The sequence below is a fragment of the Rhinoderma darwinii genome, chromosome 1 (genome assembly GCF_050947455.1).
Source record: "Rhinoderma darwinii isolate aRhiDar2 chromosome 1, aRhiDar2.hap1, whole genome shotgun sequence".
NCBI classification, from domain to species: Eukaryota; Metazoa; Chordata; class Amphibia; order Anura; family Rhinodermatidae; genus Rhinoderma; species Rhinoderma darwinii.
Window position 1 is genome coordinate 570,477,441 of NC_134687.1, and position 13,433 is coordinate 570,490,873.

The 13,433-nt window shown below is 41.7% G+C and overlaps 2 protein-coding genes across 2 annotated transcripts in view; one reads left to right on the forward strand and one right to left on the reverse strand.

Annotated features, from left to right (window-relative positions):
• The window catches only part of CWC27 (CWC27 spliceosome associated cyclophilin), a 240,656-nt gene extending 234,012 nt beyond the window's left edge, over positions 1–6,644 (reverse strand). Inside the window, exons 1-2 of the mRNA XM_075839140.1 lie at positions 6,496–6,644; positions 4,199–4,295 (exon numbers count right to left, since the gene is read on the reverse strand). Coding sequence (XP_075695255.1) covers positions 4,199–4,295; positions 6,496–6,537 — 139 coding nt within the window. The 5' untranslated portion in view covers positions 6,538–6,644. The remainder of the gene's footprint in view (positions 1–4,198; positions 4,296–6,495) is intronic.
• Positions 6,645–6,815: 171 nt separating this feature from the next.
• SREK1IP1 (SREK1 interacting protein 1) overlaps positions 6,816–13,433 on the forward strand; it is an 89,447-nt gene continuing 82,829 nt past the window's right edge. Inside the window, exon 1 of the mRNA XM_075839154.1 lies at positions 6,816–6,922. Within this exon, the coding sequence (XP_075695269.1) occupies positions 6,910–6,922 (13 nt within the window). The 5' untranslated portion in view covers positions 6,816–6,909. The remainder of the gene's footprint in view (positions 6,923–13,433) is intronic.

Here is a 13,433-nt window from a genome sequence, read left to right on the forward strand (position 1 = left end):
ATGATATATGTATATTAACACTGCTAATATTATAGATCCATCAATATAATTTTAACATGATACGGGTGGTATATAATCTGATATTTAGCAAAAACAAACCCAATCTGCCACAGCCGAAACAAAACACAATAGATACAAAGTCCTAATGATCCTATATGTGCAAGGTGTTAACATGGGAAGCGACACGTCTACAACTATGAATATGATGAAGATAATAGTTTTGATTGATACATTAGATAGAAACATTCTGCATAAATGCGATGACCAAATGCAATGAGTAAATTGATAGGGAAACAGAAGTTCCTTTTTCATATTTAGACCCATAGGAAATCTCGTTTTTAAATGGTAAATCCAGACAGCTTCTCTGTCAAGAATAATAGGTTTGCGATTACCACCTCTTGGTGGACATTTGACATGCTCAATAGCATATATATATTAGGTGACCTAATCAATCCATTGTGTTGCGTGATAAAATGTTTTGCTGCATCCGAAATATTAAGAATCATGGGGTTTCTAATGTAGCCAAGATGTCCCAGTATTCTAGATTTACGTTTTCTGGTCGTGCAGCCAACATACATGAGGCAGCACTCCACACACTCAATAATGTAAACCACATGCTCCGTGTTGCAGTTTATATAGGTCTTAATCATAAAGGTATTAATTTTTGCTAGAATCCTGGAAACTTTATACGGGGCGAGCAAATGTGCATACCGTCCATGGATTTGAGCCACACCTAAAGAAACCCCTGTGGTGTAACCATGTGATTTTAGCTTTGTCAGATGAAAACATGGATGGTGACAATATATTGCCAAGTGTAGATTCCCTTCTGGAAACAATTCTGTACCCATGTCGCAAGATATCATCCAATTTTTCATCTTCCAAACAATTGGAATATATCTATTGATAATATTTGTAATGTAAAAAAATTGATTTTGATCTGTATTTCAACACAAGGGTAGGTTGATGAGACTGTTGGATCTTTGTGTTTTTTCTTGTGGAAGAGTAGCTGGCCTCTAGATCTTGAGTTGGAAATGGACTTGGTCCTATCCAGGGTCCAATTCTTGTAACCTCTATTATTAAGTCTTTGGCAAATCAGCGACTGTTCCTCAAGAAAACTCTCCTCACTACTACAATTTTTTTTGGCCCGCATAATTTCCCCTACAGGTATAGAAGTGACAGTGTGTCGGGGATGGCCACTGTCGGCATTTAAAATAGCGTTTCCTGTAATTTTCTTTCTGAAGGTCTTTGTAGAAATGGTTTCTCCTGTATTGGAAGAAATTTCCAGATCTAGGATACAAATGGTGCCATGATGAAAAAAATGAGTAAATCGGAGATTACAGTAGTTTGAGTTTAGATAACTCATAAACAGTGATATGGCAGATACATCGCCGTCCCAAATATTGAGTATATCGTCGATATATCTGCCATACCAGTGGACATGAGTGAAGAATGGATTCTCTGGAGAAAAAATAGTTAGCTCCTCCCACCATGCCATAACAAGGTTTGCCAGTGAGGGCGAAAATTTCGCCCCATTGACACTCCTGTGAGCTGCAGATAATATTGCCAATCGAATTGAAAATAGTTATGGGTCATCAGGAAGACTAAAACTTCCCTGATAAAATCTTGTAATTCCTGACTTTATACAGTATATTTAGATAGATGATGTGTCATTGCTTTCATGGCCACCTCATGTGGTATACAAGTATATAGGGACACTACGTCACAGCTGAGCCAGGTGAATTTTTGGCTCCATATTTTGTGATGAAAATTACAGAGAACATCTCGTATGGCCTGCAAATGACCAGGTACTCTCAAAACTTAGGGCTGCAGCAGTGAATCGAGCCATTCCGACAGCCTCTCACTCAGAGACCCTATGCCAGATAGGTCGGATGGGGGCGGAATAACACCCTTATGGGTTTTCGGTGGGGCATGAAAAATAGGAATCACCGGATTGTCTACTAATAAGTAGTCAAAACGTTTTTTGTAATTACTCCTGCTGTTAAACCATCATTGAATATTTGTTTAACCCCTTCCTGACATTTGACGTATCCATACGCCAAAGTCGGGTAGGGGAAGTATGGAGCGGGCTCACGAAGTGAACTTGCTCCATACGATGCCGGTATCGGCTGTTTGTTACAGCCTACACTTCAGAGTAACGAGCGGAATCCCGCTCAACGCGATCCCACTCGTTTAACTCGTTAAATGCTGCGGTCAATAACGACCGCAGCATTTAAATCGTCAGAAAGAGGGGGGCGACGCCCTCTAACAGCTCATCGCACCCCCCGCAACACAATCGCGGGGGGGGGGGGCGATGGTTGCTATGGCTGCCTGGGGGCTTAATGAAGGCCCCAGGTCCGCCATCTTTGTACACCTATTAAGCCTTGCCTCCGGCAGGGCTTAACAGATGCCTGTCAGAAGCATGATATACTGCAATAGATTAGTATTGCAGTATATCGTGCAAGCGATAGAACGATCGCTGGTTGAAGTCCCCTAAGGGGACTAATAAAAAAAAATTAAAAATGAGTTAATGGTTTTTTTTGTGTAAAAATATTAAAAATTAAAAAAAAATAAGCCATTTTCCCCCTAGAGCATAGTAAAAAAATAAACATAATTGGTATCGCCGCGACCGTAAAAGTCTGAACTATTACAATATATCATTACTTAACCCACACGGTGAACGCCGTAAAAAAAAAAAAAAAAAAAAAATGTAAACGCCAGAATCTCTATTTTTTGGTCACCTAATCTCCCACAAAAAATGAAATAAAAAGTGATCAAACCGTCGCATGTACACCAAAATGGTATTATTAAAAACTACAGCTTATCCCACAAAAAATAAGCTCTTATACCACTTAAATCGACGAAAAAATAAAAAAGTTATGGCTCTCGGAATTTGGCGACACAAAATAAATTCTTTTTTACACTTAGGTTTTGACTTGTAAAATATAGAAAAAACGATATATATATTTGGTATCGGCGTAATCGTATTGACCCACAGAATAAAGTTAACATGTTGTTTTAATTGCACAGTGAATTCCGTAAAAACGGCGTGCAAAAAACCATGGAGGAATCGCTGTTTTTTTTCATTTTCTACCCCACAAATAATTTTTTTCCCATTTCCTAGTACATTATACGGCAAAATAAATGGTGCTACGAAATACTACAACTCATCCCGCAAAAATCAAGCCCTCATAGGACTATATCGATGGAAAAATAAAAGACTTTATGGCTTTTGGAAGGTGGGGAGGAAAAAAATGAAAATGAAAATCTGAAAAAGGGCTGCAGCAGGAAGGGGTTAAGACTGGACTGGAAGATATCCGTTGGGTTAACATCGAGCTTTCTATAAGTATTGTTATCTGATAATAAATCTAGAATTTCGTTCTTGTACATGGATCTATCCATCATAGTGATGCATCCCCCTTATCTGCCATTTTAATAATAATACCTGTATTTTTACGCAATGAATTTACTGCAAGATATTGTTTAGAAGAAAGATTATATTTGGTCTTAGGGTCCCTGGTCATATCAGAGAGTTCAGCAGCACTCTTTCCACTGCAGATTGGAATTTATCCATTGAATCCGTTCTGGATTAGAGGTGATAAACTTTCAGCCACTTTAAAGAGGCTCTGTCACCACATTATAAGTGCCCTATCTCCTACATAAGGAGATCGGCGCTGTAATGTAGGTGACAGTAATGCTTTTTATTTAGAAAAACGATCTATTTTACCACGTTAGGAGTGATTTTTAGCTTTATGCTAATGAGTTTCTTAATGCCCAAGTGGGCGTGTTTTACTTTAGACCAAGTGGGCGTTGTACAGAGGAGTGTATGACGCTGACCAATCAGCATCATACACTTCTCTCCATTCATTTACACTGCACTAGCGATAGTTATATAGTTATGTGCAGCTACATACACAAACTCTAACATTACTAGTGTCCTGATAATGAATAGACATCACTACCAGCCTGGACATCATGTGTACTCAGAATCCTGACACTTCTGACTCTTTTCTGAGATTCCAGCAAGGCAAGCGTAATCTCGCGAGATTCCAATGTAACCTGTGATTTCAAACACTAGACAACTACTTTAATGTAGGTTTACAAGGGTGACCCCATGTTTGGAACCATATTTTACTTAATGCTGCGATTTCTAATAAAGCATCTAAGCAACAGTCACATAACTCGCCACCATCTTTCTTACCTTCTAAACAGAGTTGAATAAAGTTTCTACAAGCTTTAGGAGCTTCTTTTGACCATAATTCAATATCAATTTCTCCAGCTGATGTTTTCAGCAACACCTAGAATACAGGAAAGACAAGCGAATTCATTGTGTGAAAAATATTATTTTCTAACGACAGAAGAGGCGCGGCAGCGGGTTAAAGAGGATCTGTCTAATAGGGACAACACATTAAATAATAAATTAGCGCAAAAAACAATGGAATCTGGAGAAGCGGAACTTCGGGCAGGTTGCGCGGCCAAAGATGGCTGTGTGCATCACACTTAATAAAGTCAACGTGGCCGTGTTGCTACAGTCGCAAGGAATTCAGGAAGTTTGAATTTCTTGTGACTGTCGGGTCGCAGCGACATTCACTTAAACCGTGTGTGGCGCACACAGGGGCACAGCCAAAGTCACTGTGTAGCCCCCGCCTTAAAGAGGCTCTGTCACCAGATTTTGCAACCCCTATCTGCTATTGCAGCAGATAGGCGCTGCAATGTAGATTACAGGAACATTTTTATTTTTAAAAAACGAGCATTTTTGGCCAAGTTATGACCATTTTTGTAATTATGCAAATGAGGCTTGCAAAAGTCCAAGTGGGTGTGTTTAAAAGTAAAAGTCCAAGTGGGCGTGTATTATGTGCGTACATCGGGGCGTTTTTAATACTTTTACTAGCTGGGCGCTGTGAAGAGAAGTAACATCCTCTTCTCTTCAGAACGCCCAGCTTCTGACAGTGCAGATCTGTGACGTCACTCACAGGTCCTGCATCGTGACGGCCACATCGGCAGCAGAGGCTACAGTTGATTCTGCAGCAGCATCAGCGTTTGCAGGTAAGATCGACTTACCTGCAAACGCTGATGCTGCTGCAGAATCAACTGTAGCCTCTGGTGCCGATGTGGCCGTCACGATGCAGGACCTGTGAGTGACGTCACAGATCTGCACTGTCACAAGCTGGGCGTTCTGAAGAGAAGAGGATGTTACTTCTCATCAGAGCGCCCAGCTAGTGAAAGTATTAAAAACGCCCCGATGTACGCACATAATACACGCCCACTTGGACTTTTACTTTTAAACACACCCACTTGGACTTTTGCAAGCCTCATTTGCATAACTACAAAAATGGTCATAACTTGGCCAAAAATGCTCGTTTTTTTAAAATAAAAACGTTACTGTAATCTACATTGCAGCGCCTATCTGCTGCAATAGCAGATAGGGGTTGCAAAATCTGGTGACAGAGCCTCTTTAATGTATGTTTAGGAATGAATAGGCTACAGGAACCGGTAATAGGTGAGCATCTGCTGGTATGAGGTCGGCATTTATCTTGGGGGTCTGGTGTCTATTAGTTTATGGGTTCTTGCATTTATTTAGGGGTCTGGGGGGGCACTATTCAGTTTGGGGTCGATGAGCAGGATCACTATGCATGATTTGTGATAGAAGCTTGGTTTGAGGGTGCGGCCTACACAAATGGGTGGGGTATAAAGGGAAAAAAATTGCACGCACATGCCGCGGCCCAATTTTTTTGTAATCTCCCTGATGCCAATTTTGGAGAAGGGACAAGTATGGAGAACATTTTCACCTAAAAATAAAATCATCCGTATAAGGCGCGGCTCACACTGGTGTCATGGCTTCCATTTATAATGGATCTGAAAGGTCACCGATAGACTCCATTAACTTATAATATGGTCCGTCAGGCTTCTCTGGGATTAATGGCAGAGGCATGTAGCGCCAGTGTGAACAGAGTCTTAGCCTTTGAGTCATCCTATTTCACAACTTGCTAATATTTCTATTCCACCATTTCTTAGTTGTACCCGTTGCTTCCATTACAGTTTTATAAACATTGGAGCAGGAAATGGCACCACACTCTGCCGCCTTGCTGCTCCAGTGTTTTGCTTCGAATGCCATGATGTGTTGACATCACGTAACGATGGCTGCGGGGCAGCAAATGGCTGTCTGGGGTGGACACATATGACGTTAGGGGGTTCCCATTCAGGACCCCCCAGAGAGCAGGCAATTGATTTCAATGGGCGCAGTAAGTGTAACCTTCTAATTCTCCTGCTGCAAATCCATAGATCAATTTACTGTCCTTTCATATGGGTAGGGGTCGTCTAAACCGAACTCTTAAAAACTGGCACAATTGTATTAAATCTCCCCCACTGTACACAATTACAGAGAAGGGAGTGATTACAGGGAACTTGCGTCAATTATATACTTATTACACTGGTAAACCCTTCCCCTCTACACCCGGCACCCCCTCCCTAGATGGTCTGCCCCGGTACTCCCCGCACCTTGCCGTTAGACGGCGGCTCCTGGATGTAGATGTTGCTCATTTTCCTTCAGCTCCTTCAAAACAAACTGCCGCGTGCAGCCTGACGTTCCGGAATGTACCACTGCACAAGGAACGGGAATCCACACAACTCTTATGTACACTACAGAGATAAATGCATAAATTTACTACATGCACTTTGTTTAAATTTAAAACAATAATAACATGCATAACGTTTATCACCGCAGAACAAAGCAATAAAGCTTCTTCCACAATAAGTGTCACCCCCTCCTATTTTGTGGATCTTTCCACTGTGCACCGTCTAAATGAGTGTACCGGAAACTGAAGTAAGAGGTTTTTTTGTTCCTGCACAGAGAAGTGACAGTAGCGATTTCCTTCAGGGTGCGAGGTGTACCGATAAAGGCCGTCCTGCTCTATGGCTGTCCCAGGTGAGCGGTGCCTCGTCAGATATTCTGTTTGATCGCTGCTCTATGGAGGTGGTTTTATATTTCCGCTTCCTACAAGTTACTCGACTGCGTTATGGATCCGCCCACTTCTGCTTCTTGGAAATGCCAATGAACTTGGTTGTATCTGTTTACATTTCTGTGTTAGACCATGTTCACATGTTCAGTATTCTGAACTACGTGCAGATCCGTTGGCCAGTCTGCGGCAGAAATCTCTGTCTGTTGATTTCAATGGGAGGCACAGGTGTTTTTTTTCCCCGGGTGGTTTTTGACCGCTCCTGGGGAAAAATAAGACTTATCTTCGAGTGGTTGCCACTTCTAAATCTCCATTGAAATAAATAGGAGGCAGAAAAAAAAACGCAACGTTCTTTTGGAACGACTAAATAAAACGCATGCATTTCAAAATTAGAATTTTTCTACTTGTCCAAAAACTCCATGTGAACATACCCTAACATGTAGGCAAGTCTCTTCATGTACTTGTTGCCTCTGGTAGGACCCCGGAACCCGCTCTGCTATCGTTCGTGTCCTCCGTATGACTTGGAGCATTAGGTGAGGTTTGGATGGTGGAATTTATGAGTTCGGCTCTGTTCACATCAGCGTTGTTTTTCCGTTGAGGGGCTCCTTGAGAGCTTTCCATCAGGGGAACCCCTCAACGGAAACCTTAGCTTCCGTTTGCATCACCATTGATCTCAAAGGTGACAGATACTTTGCTAATGGTTTCCGTTTGTCACCGTTGTGAAAGGGTTCTGTTTTTTGTTGGAATCAATAGAACAGTCGACTGCGCTATTGATTCCGTAAAAAAACTGAACCCTTTCAAACGACGGAATGCCTTAACGGAGCCCCGACGCAGATGTAAACGAAGCCTTAGCTACGTCTCTTTGTTTTACGCTGGCGCAAATTCCTGAACAATGGTGCGAAATTAGACAGTATAATAATAGAAGTGACGTAAATGGCAGAAAACTGTACTAAGTTCATAAACCTGCCACATAAAGTTTCATAAATTTGGTTTAACCCCTTAAGGACACGGCCAATTTTGGCCTTGAAGACAGAGCAATTTTTTTAGATTTCCCTCTTTGCATCCCGACGCTCCTAACTCTTATTTTTTGTACGACGTAGTTGTATGAGACTTTGTTTTTTGCGGGACGAGTTGCACTTTATGTAGGTACCATTTTTTGGTACAAATACATTACATTTCTATATATTTTGGCGAAATTGCAGAAAAAAAGCAGTTGTGCAGCAGTTTTAATATTTTTTTTTTTACACCATACACCGATCATCATAAATAATTTTATACATTTGTTGTACAGGTTGTTACGGTCATGGCGATACCAAATATGTCTATATTATTTCATGTTTTGGGACTTATATTTTAAAAAGTTTATTTATTATAAAAAATGTGTGTTTCTGTGTATTTTTTTTACTTTTTATTTATTTATTTATCATAATTTTTTTTTTTACATTCATTTAACTTTTTTTTTTTTAATCCCATCATTTTTATTTTGTAACTGCAATGTACTGGCATAGATCTATATGCCAGTACATTAGCCTTTGCACTGATCGTACACAGGCAGTTGTTAGGGCATACCTCAGTATGCCCTTACAACAGGAAATATGTTCAGACAGCCCTGGGGTCCTTCAATGGACCCTGGGCTGTCTGGCCATACAAGCTTTGGGCTTTGATCGCGTTACATTGCTCTTCCGTGACGCGAGCAATGTGCAGTCCCCTCTCCTTGAACACCGCGATCAGCTTTCATCGCGGCGTTCAAAAGGTTAACGGCAGAGAGAAGATGTTTCTCTCCTCTCCGCTGTTAGAGCGGGGCCGTGGCTGTGTATTACAGCCGTTGCCCCGCTCTCGATCGCGCGCAGAGACGGCTGTCACACAGGACGAGAATGCTCGTCCTAATGCGCAAAGTACTCGCCGTTCAGGACGAGCATTCTCGTCCTGTGTCCGCAACCAGTTAAAAGTAATTCAGTATATAAGGAGATGCGACATTCCTCATGCCCCCTTTACACCACATATACACACAAAAATTCAGAAGGGGTATTCCCAACTTAAATATATATGGCAGATCCATGAGATATGCCAAAAATGTCTGATAGATGCCGGTCCTGGTTCTGGGTCCCGCACCTATACCAAGAAGAGGTTGTCACCCTGACCCCTATCTCTCCAGGGGAGGGGTCTGCCACATCCAGGTGCAGAATAAACGGAGAGGTTGCCAAGCAAGTGGGCTCGGCTGTTTCTATAACTTCCATAAGAGTTATAAGAATGTGCGGCCACCTCTCCATTCATTCTCAGTCCGGATCCGGTAGCTGCTTTACCAGGCAAGACGGGAGTCAGGTGCGCTTAATGCAATTTTGTTTAAATTAATCATGTTTGTCGCAAAGTTACGTGATGGTGGATATGACTGTCAACAGTCAGACAAGTCATTAACCCCTTCCCGACATTTGTCGTAAGTATACGTCATGGAAAGCCAGTGCTTCCCGCAAAATTTCGTATACTTACGACAAATAGATGGCACCGGCTCAGAAGCTGAGTCGGTGCCATCATCCCCGGATGTCAGCTGTATCTGACAGCTGACACCCTGCTGTAATGGCGGGGACTGAAGTTAGCTTCGGTCCCCGCCATTAACCCCTTAAATGCAGCGGTCAAAAGCGATCGCTACATTTAAGGTGTTTGCAGCTCATCGACACCCCAGCAATGAAATCACCGGGGTGTCGGTGGCTGCAATGGCAACAGGAGGCCTAATAGTGGCCTCCCGGTGTGCCTAGCATGGAAAACTTCCAACCCCCGCCCGGAGGCAGAGCCTAAAAGGCTTCCGTAGCCGCCGACAAAATGGCACCGGCTCAGGAGATGAGCCGGCGTCGTCAGCGGTGGATGTCCGCTGTATTTTACAGCGGACATCCACCTGTAACGGCAGGAACCAGAGCTAGCGCCGATCCCTGCCATTAACCCCTTAGATGCCGCGATTGCTGCATCTTTGTGGTTGTCAACAGATTGCCAGCTCTGCCCTGCAATTATGGCAACAGGAGACCTAACAATGGCCTGCTGCTCTGCCATTACGGAAGCTGATTAGGCGCCGCCTGGAGGCGAAGCCTAATCGGCTTGCTGTCAGTGAATGACTGACAGATCTAATACATTGCACTACTTAGGTAGTGCAATGTATTAGATAAAAAAAATCTGACAGTTGGACCTTCAAGTCCCCTAGTGGGACTAAAGAAAAGTGTAAAAAATATAATAGAAGTTTCAAGTAATAAAATAAAACACAATCGCCCTTTTTCGCTTATCAAGTCCTTTATTATTGAAAAAAATAAATAAACCATACATATATATTTTATCGCCGCTACTGTAACGGCCTAAACGTTTAAAATATTATGTTATTTATTCCACGCGGTGAACGGCATAAAATAAACTTTTTAAAAAATGCCAGAATTTCAGGTTTTTGGTCACTTTGCCCTACAAAAATGTAAATAAAAAGTGATCAAAAAGTCGCACGTATCCAAAAATGGTGCCTATAAAAACTATAGCTCCTCTCGCAAAAAACAAGCCCTCATAGAGCTCCGTCGACTAAAAAAATTAAAAAGTTCTGGTTCTCGCTACTTGGCGACAGAAAAAATACATTATTTTTATAAAAGTAATTTTATTGTGCAAGAAGTTGTAAAACATAAAAAAGTGCTATAAATTTGGTATCGCTGGAATCGGACTGACCCGCAGAATAAAGTTAACATGTGATTTATAACACATGGTGAATACTGTATAAAAAAAACTTTGCCAGAATTGCTGTTTTTTGGTCACCTTGCCTCCCAAAAATAGGATAAAAAGTGATCAAAAAGTCGCATGTACCCCAAAATGGTACCAAAAATAACTACAGCTTGTCCCACAAAATAAAAGCCCTCATACCACTACGTCTATGAAAAAAATGTCTTTAAAGGACGGGTGTCGCGAAAAAATTTTTTTTATATCAATTTGCTTTTAGTGTTTTATTAAAATACATTTTATTTATTTGTGTGTTTGTGTTTTACTTTTTTTTTTTTTCTAACTTTTACTTCACTATGGGGGCTGCCATTTTTTTTTTCATCTCTGTATGTGTCGATTAACGACACATACAGAGATGGAATACGGCACATGCATCCCCATAGACCATGCGAACGGGAGCCGTTCTATTCACTATGGTGTACGCCGTTTGTGTGGGAACGGCGCATGCGCCTCTCCCACACAGTCCAAATGGAAGATCTTTGGCCGAGCGACATCCGGCGCCATTTTCTTGTTGACCGGAAGCCGCGGCCGGACAGTAAGATGACTACTTCTGGTCGCGGCTTCCGGACATATGTTCAGAAGCGAGCGGAGGGAGCGGCGGCGGCAGGAGCAGGTAAGTTATTTCTGTGTATGTACGTGTTTTAGTGTGTGATTACCACTGTATGTAAGCCTACTACACTGTGTATTCGCTCAAAAAATGGCGGCACACAGTGTAGGAGGTTTGAACATTCAATCTCCCCCTTTCTCCTGGCACTAGCCAGGATAATGGAGGGGGGATGTTTGAGGCCGCTAGAACAAGTGTGTCTTCCCAAATTTTGCTTTACCACATGCCAATGCTGCAATTTTGGGAATTGCTCCCTCTAGTGACCAGCACAGGGAAATGTTATAAATTAGAATCTAATTTATAATATTTTCTGACCTGTTGAAAAAATTAGAACAATGTCTAATCATGTATTTACTAACTGTTTAACTAAAAAAAAATTAAAAAAACATTCTAGCGACACATTGAAGCCTTAAAGGGAATAAGTCAGGAAATAAAAATATGCAGTTGTGCTGGCCCGAGGGGAACATTTCTTCTGTTTCAAGAGGCGATTTATCGGGGCCCTAAAATCAGAGAACCAGGAAGGGGAGGGCCCAAACAAATCTACTGGAAGCGAGGGTGCCCGTATTATACCAGGACAACACTTTCCCAGCAAAATTCCCCAAACTGCAAAGGTGTGGAGTGTGGACCAAAAGGGGGATAAGGAAGGATATTTATCAGTGCGACACCGGCCTGTGCATGAAGGATTCTTCACAGCGTAACATATATATTGTATTTGTTTTTTTTTTTTAAATTTTACCGCATTATTATACCACCTGACTATGCCCTGATGTACTCTGCCCAGCCTACATGTACCCCCACATTATAAACTGAAATAACAGTAAAACTCCAAACAAATCTACTACCAAACAAAATCTACGCTTCAAATGGCACTCCCTCCCTTATGAGCCCTACATGACATATTTGCCACTGAAATAGCATATCTGGGGAAAATTGCAATTTTTACTTTGCACCGTCCGCAGCGCATTCATTTATGGAAAAGACCTGTTCCAAAATGAGCTCACTTCTCAGGGGTTTCTTTTACTATTTCACATCAGGCCCTCTGCAATTGTGAACCAATACTTTGTAAGTTGCCAAATTAGGCCTAAATTTCGCATCGTGCTCTTTCACTCCTGAGCCCTGTCGAATGTCCAGGCAAAAGATTAGGGCCACATGTAGGGTGATTCTAAAACCGGGAAACACAGCATAATCGATAGAGAGCTGTCTTGTTATGGTGGCACAAGTTGGGCACCACATATTAGCATATCTATGGAAAAAATCCAATTTTCACTCTGCAACATCGAGTGCACACTAATTTCTGCAAAACACCTGTGGGGTTAACATGCTCACTATACCCCTAGGTAAATACCTTGAAGGGTGTAGTTTCCAAAATGGGGTCACTTGTGGGGGCTTTCCACTGTTTTGGTCCCACAGGGACTTTGCAAATTCTACATAGCGACCAGAAACCAATCCAGCAAAAATCTGCACTCCAAAAGCGAAATGGCACTCCTTCCCTTCTGAGCCCTGCCGTGTGCCCAAAAAGCAGTTTATGACCACATATGGGGTATTGCTGTACTCGGGAGAAATTGCTTTACGAATGTTGGGGTGCTTTTTCTCCTTTATTTTTTGAGAAAATAAAAATTTTTGAGCTAAAGCTATGTCTTATTCGAAAAAAAAAATAAATTTATTTTCACTGCCCAATTCAAATAAAATCTATGAAACACCTGTGGGGTCAAAATACTCACTACACCCCTAGGTTAATTCCTCAAGGTGTATAGTATCCCAAATGGAGTCCCTTTTGGGTAGTTTCCAATGTACTGGTACCTTAGGGGCTTTGCAAAAGCGACATGGTGTCAAGAAACTAATCCAACAAAATCTGTGCTCCAAAAGCCAAATGGCGCTCCTTCACTTCTGAGCCCTGCCGTGTGTCCAAACTGCAGTTTATGACCACATGTGGAGTATTTACGTCACGTGGAGTATTTTTGTCACATGTGGACTATTTACGTACTCCAGAGAAGTTGCTTTACAAAGGTTGGGGTTCCTTGTTTTTTTTTTTTTTAGAAAATGACAAATTTTGAGCTAAAGCTACGTCTTATTGAAGAAAAAGGATTGTTTTTATTTTCACTGCCCAATTCTAATAAATTTTATGAAACACCTGTAGA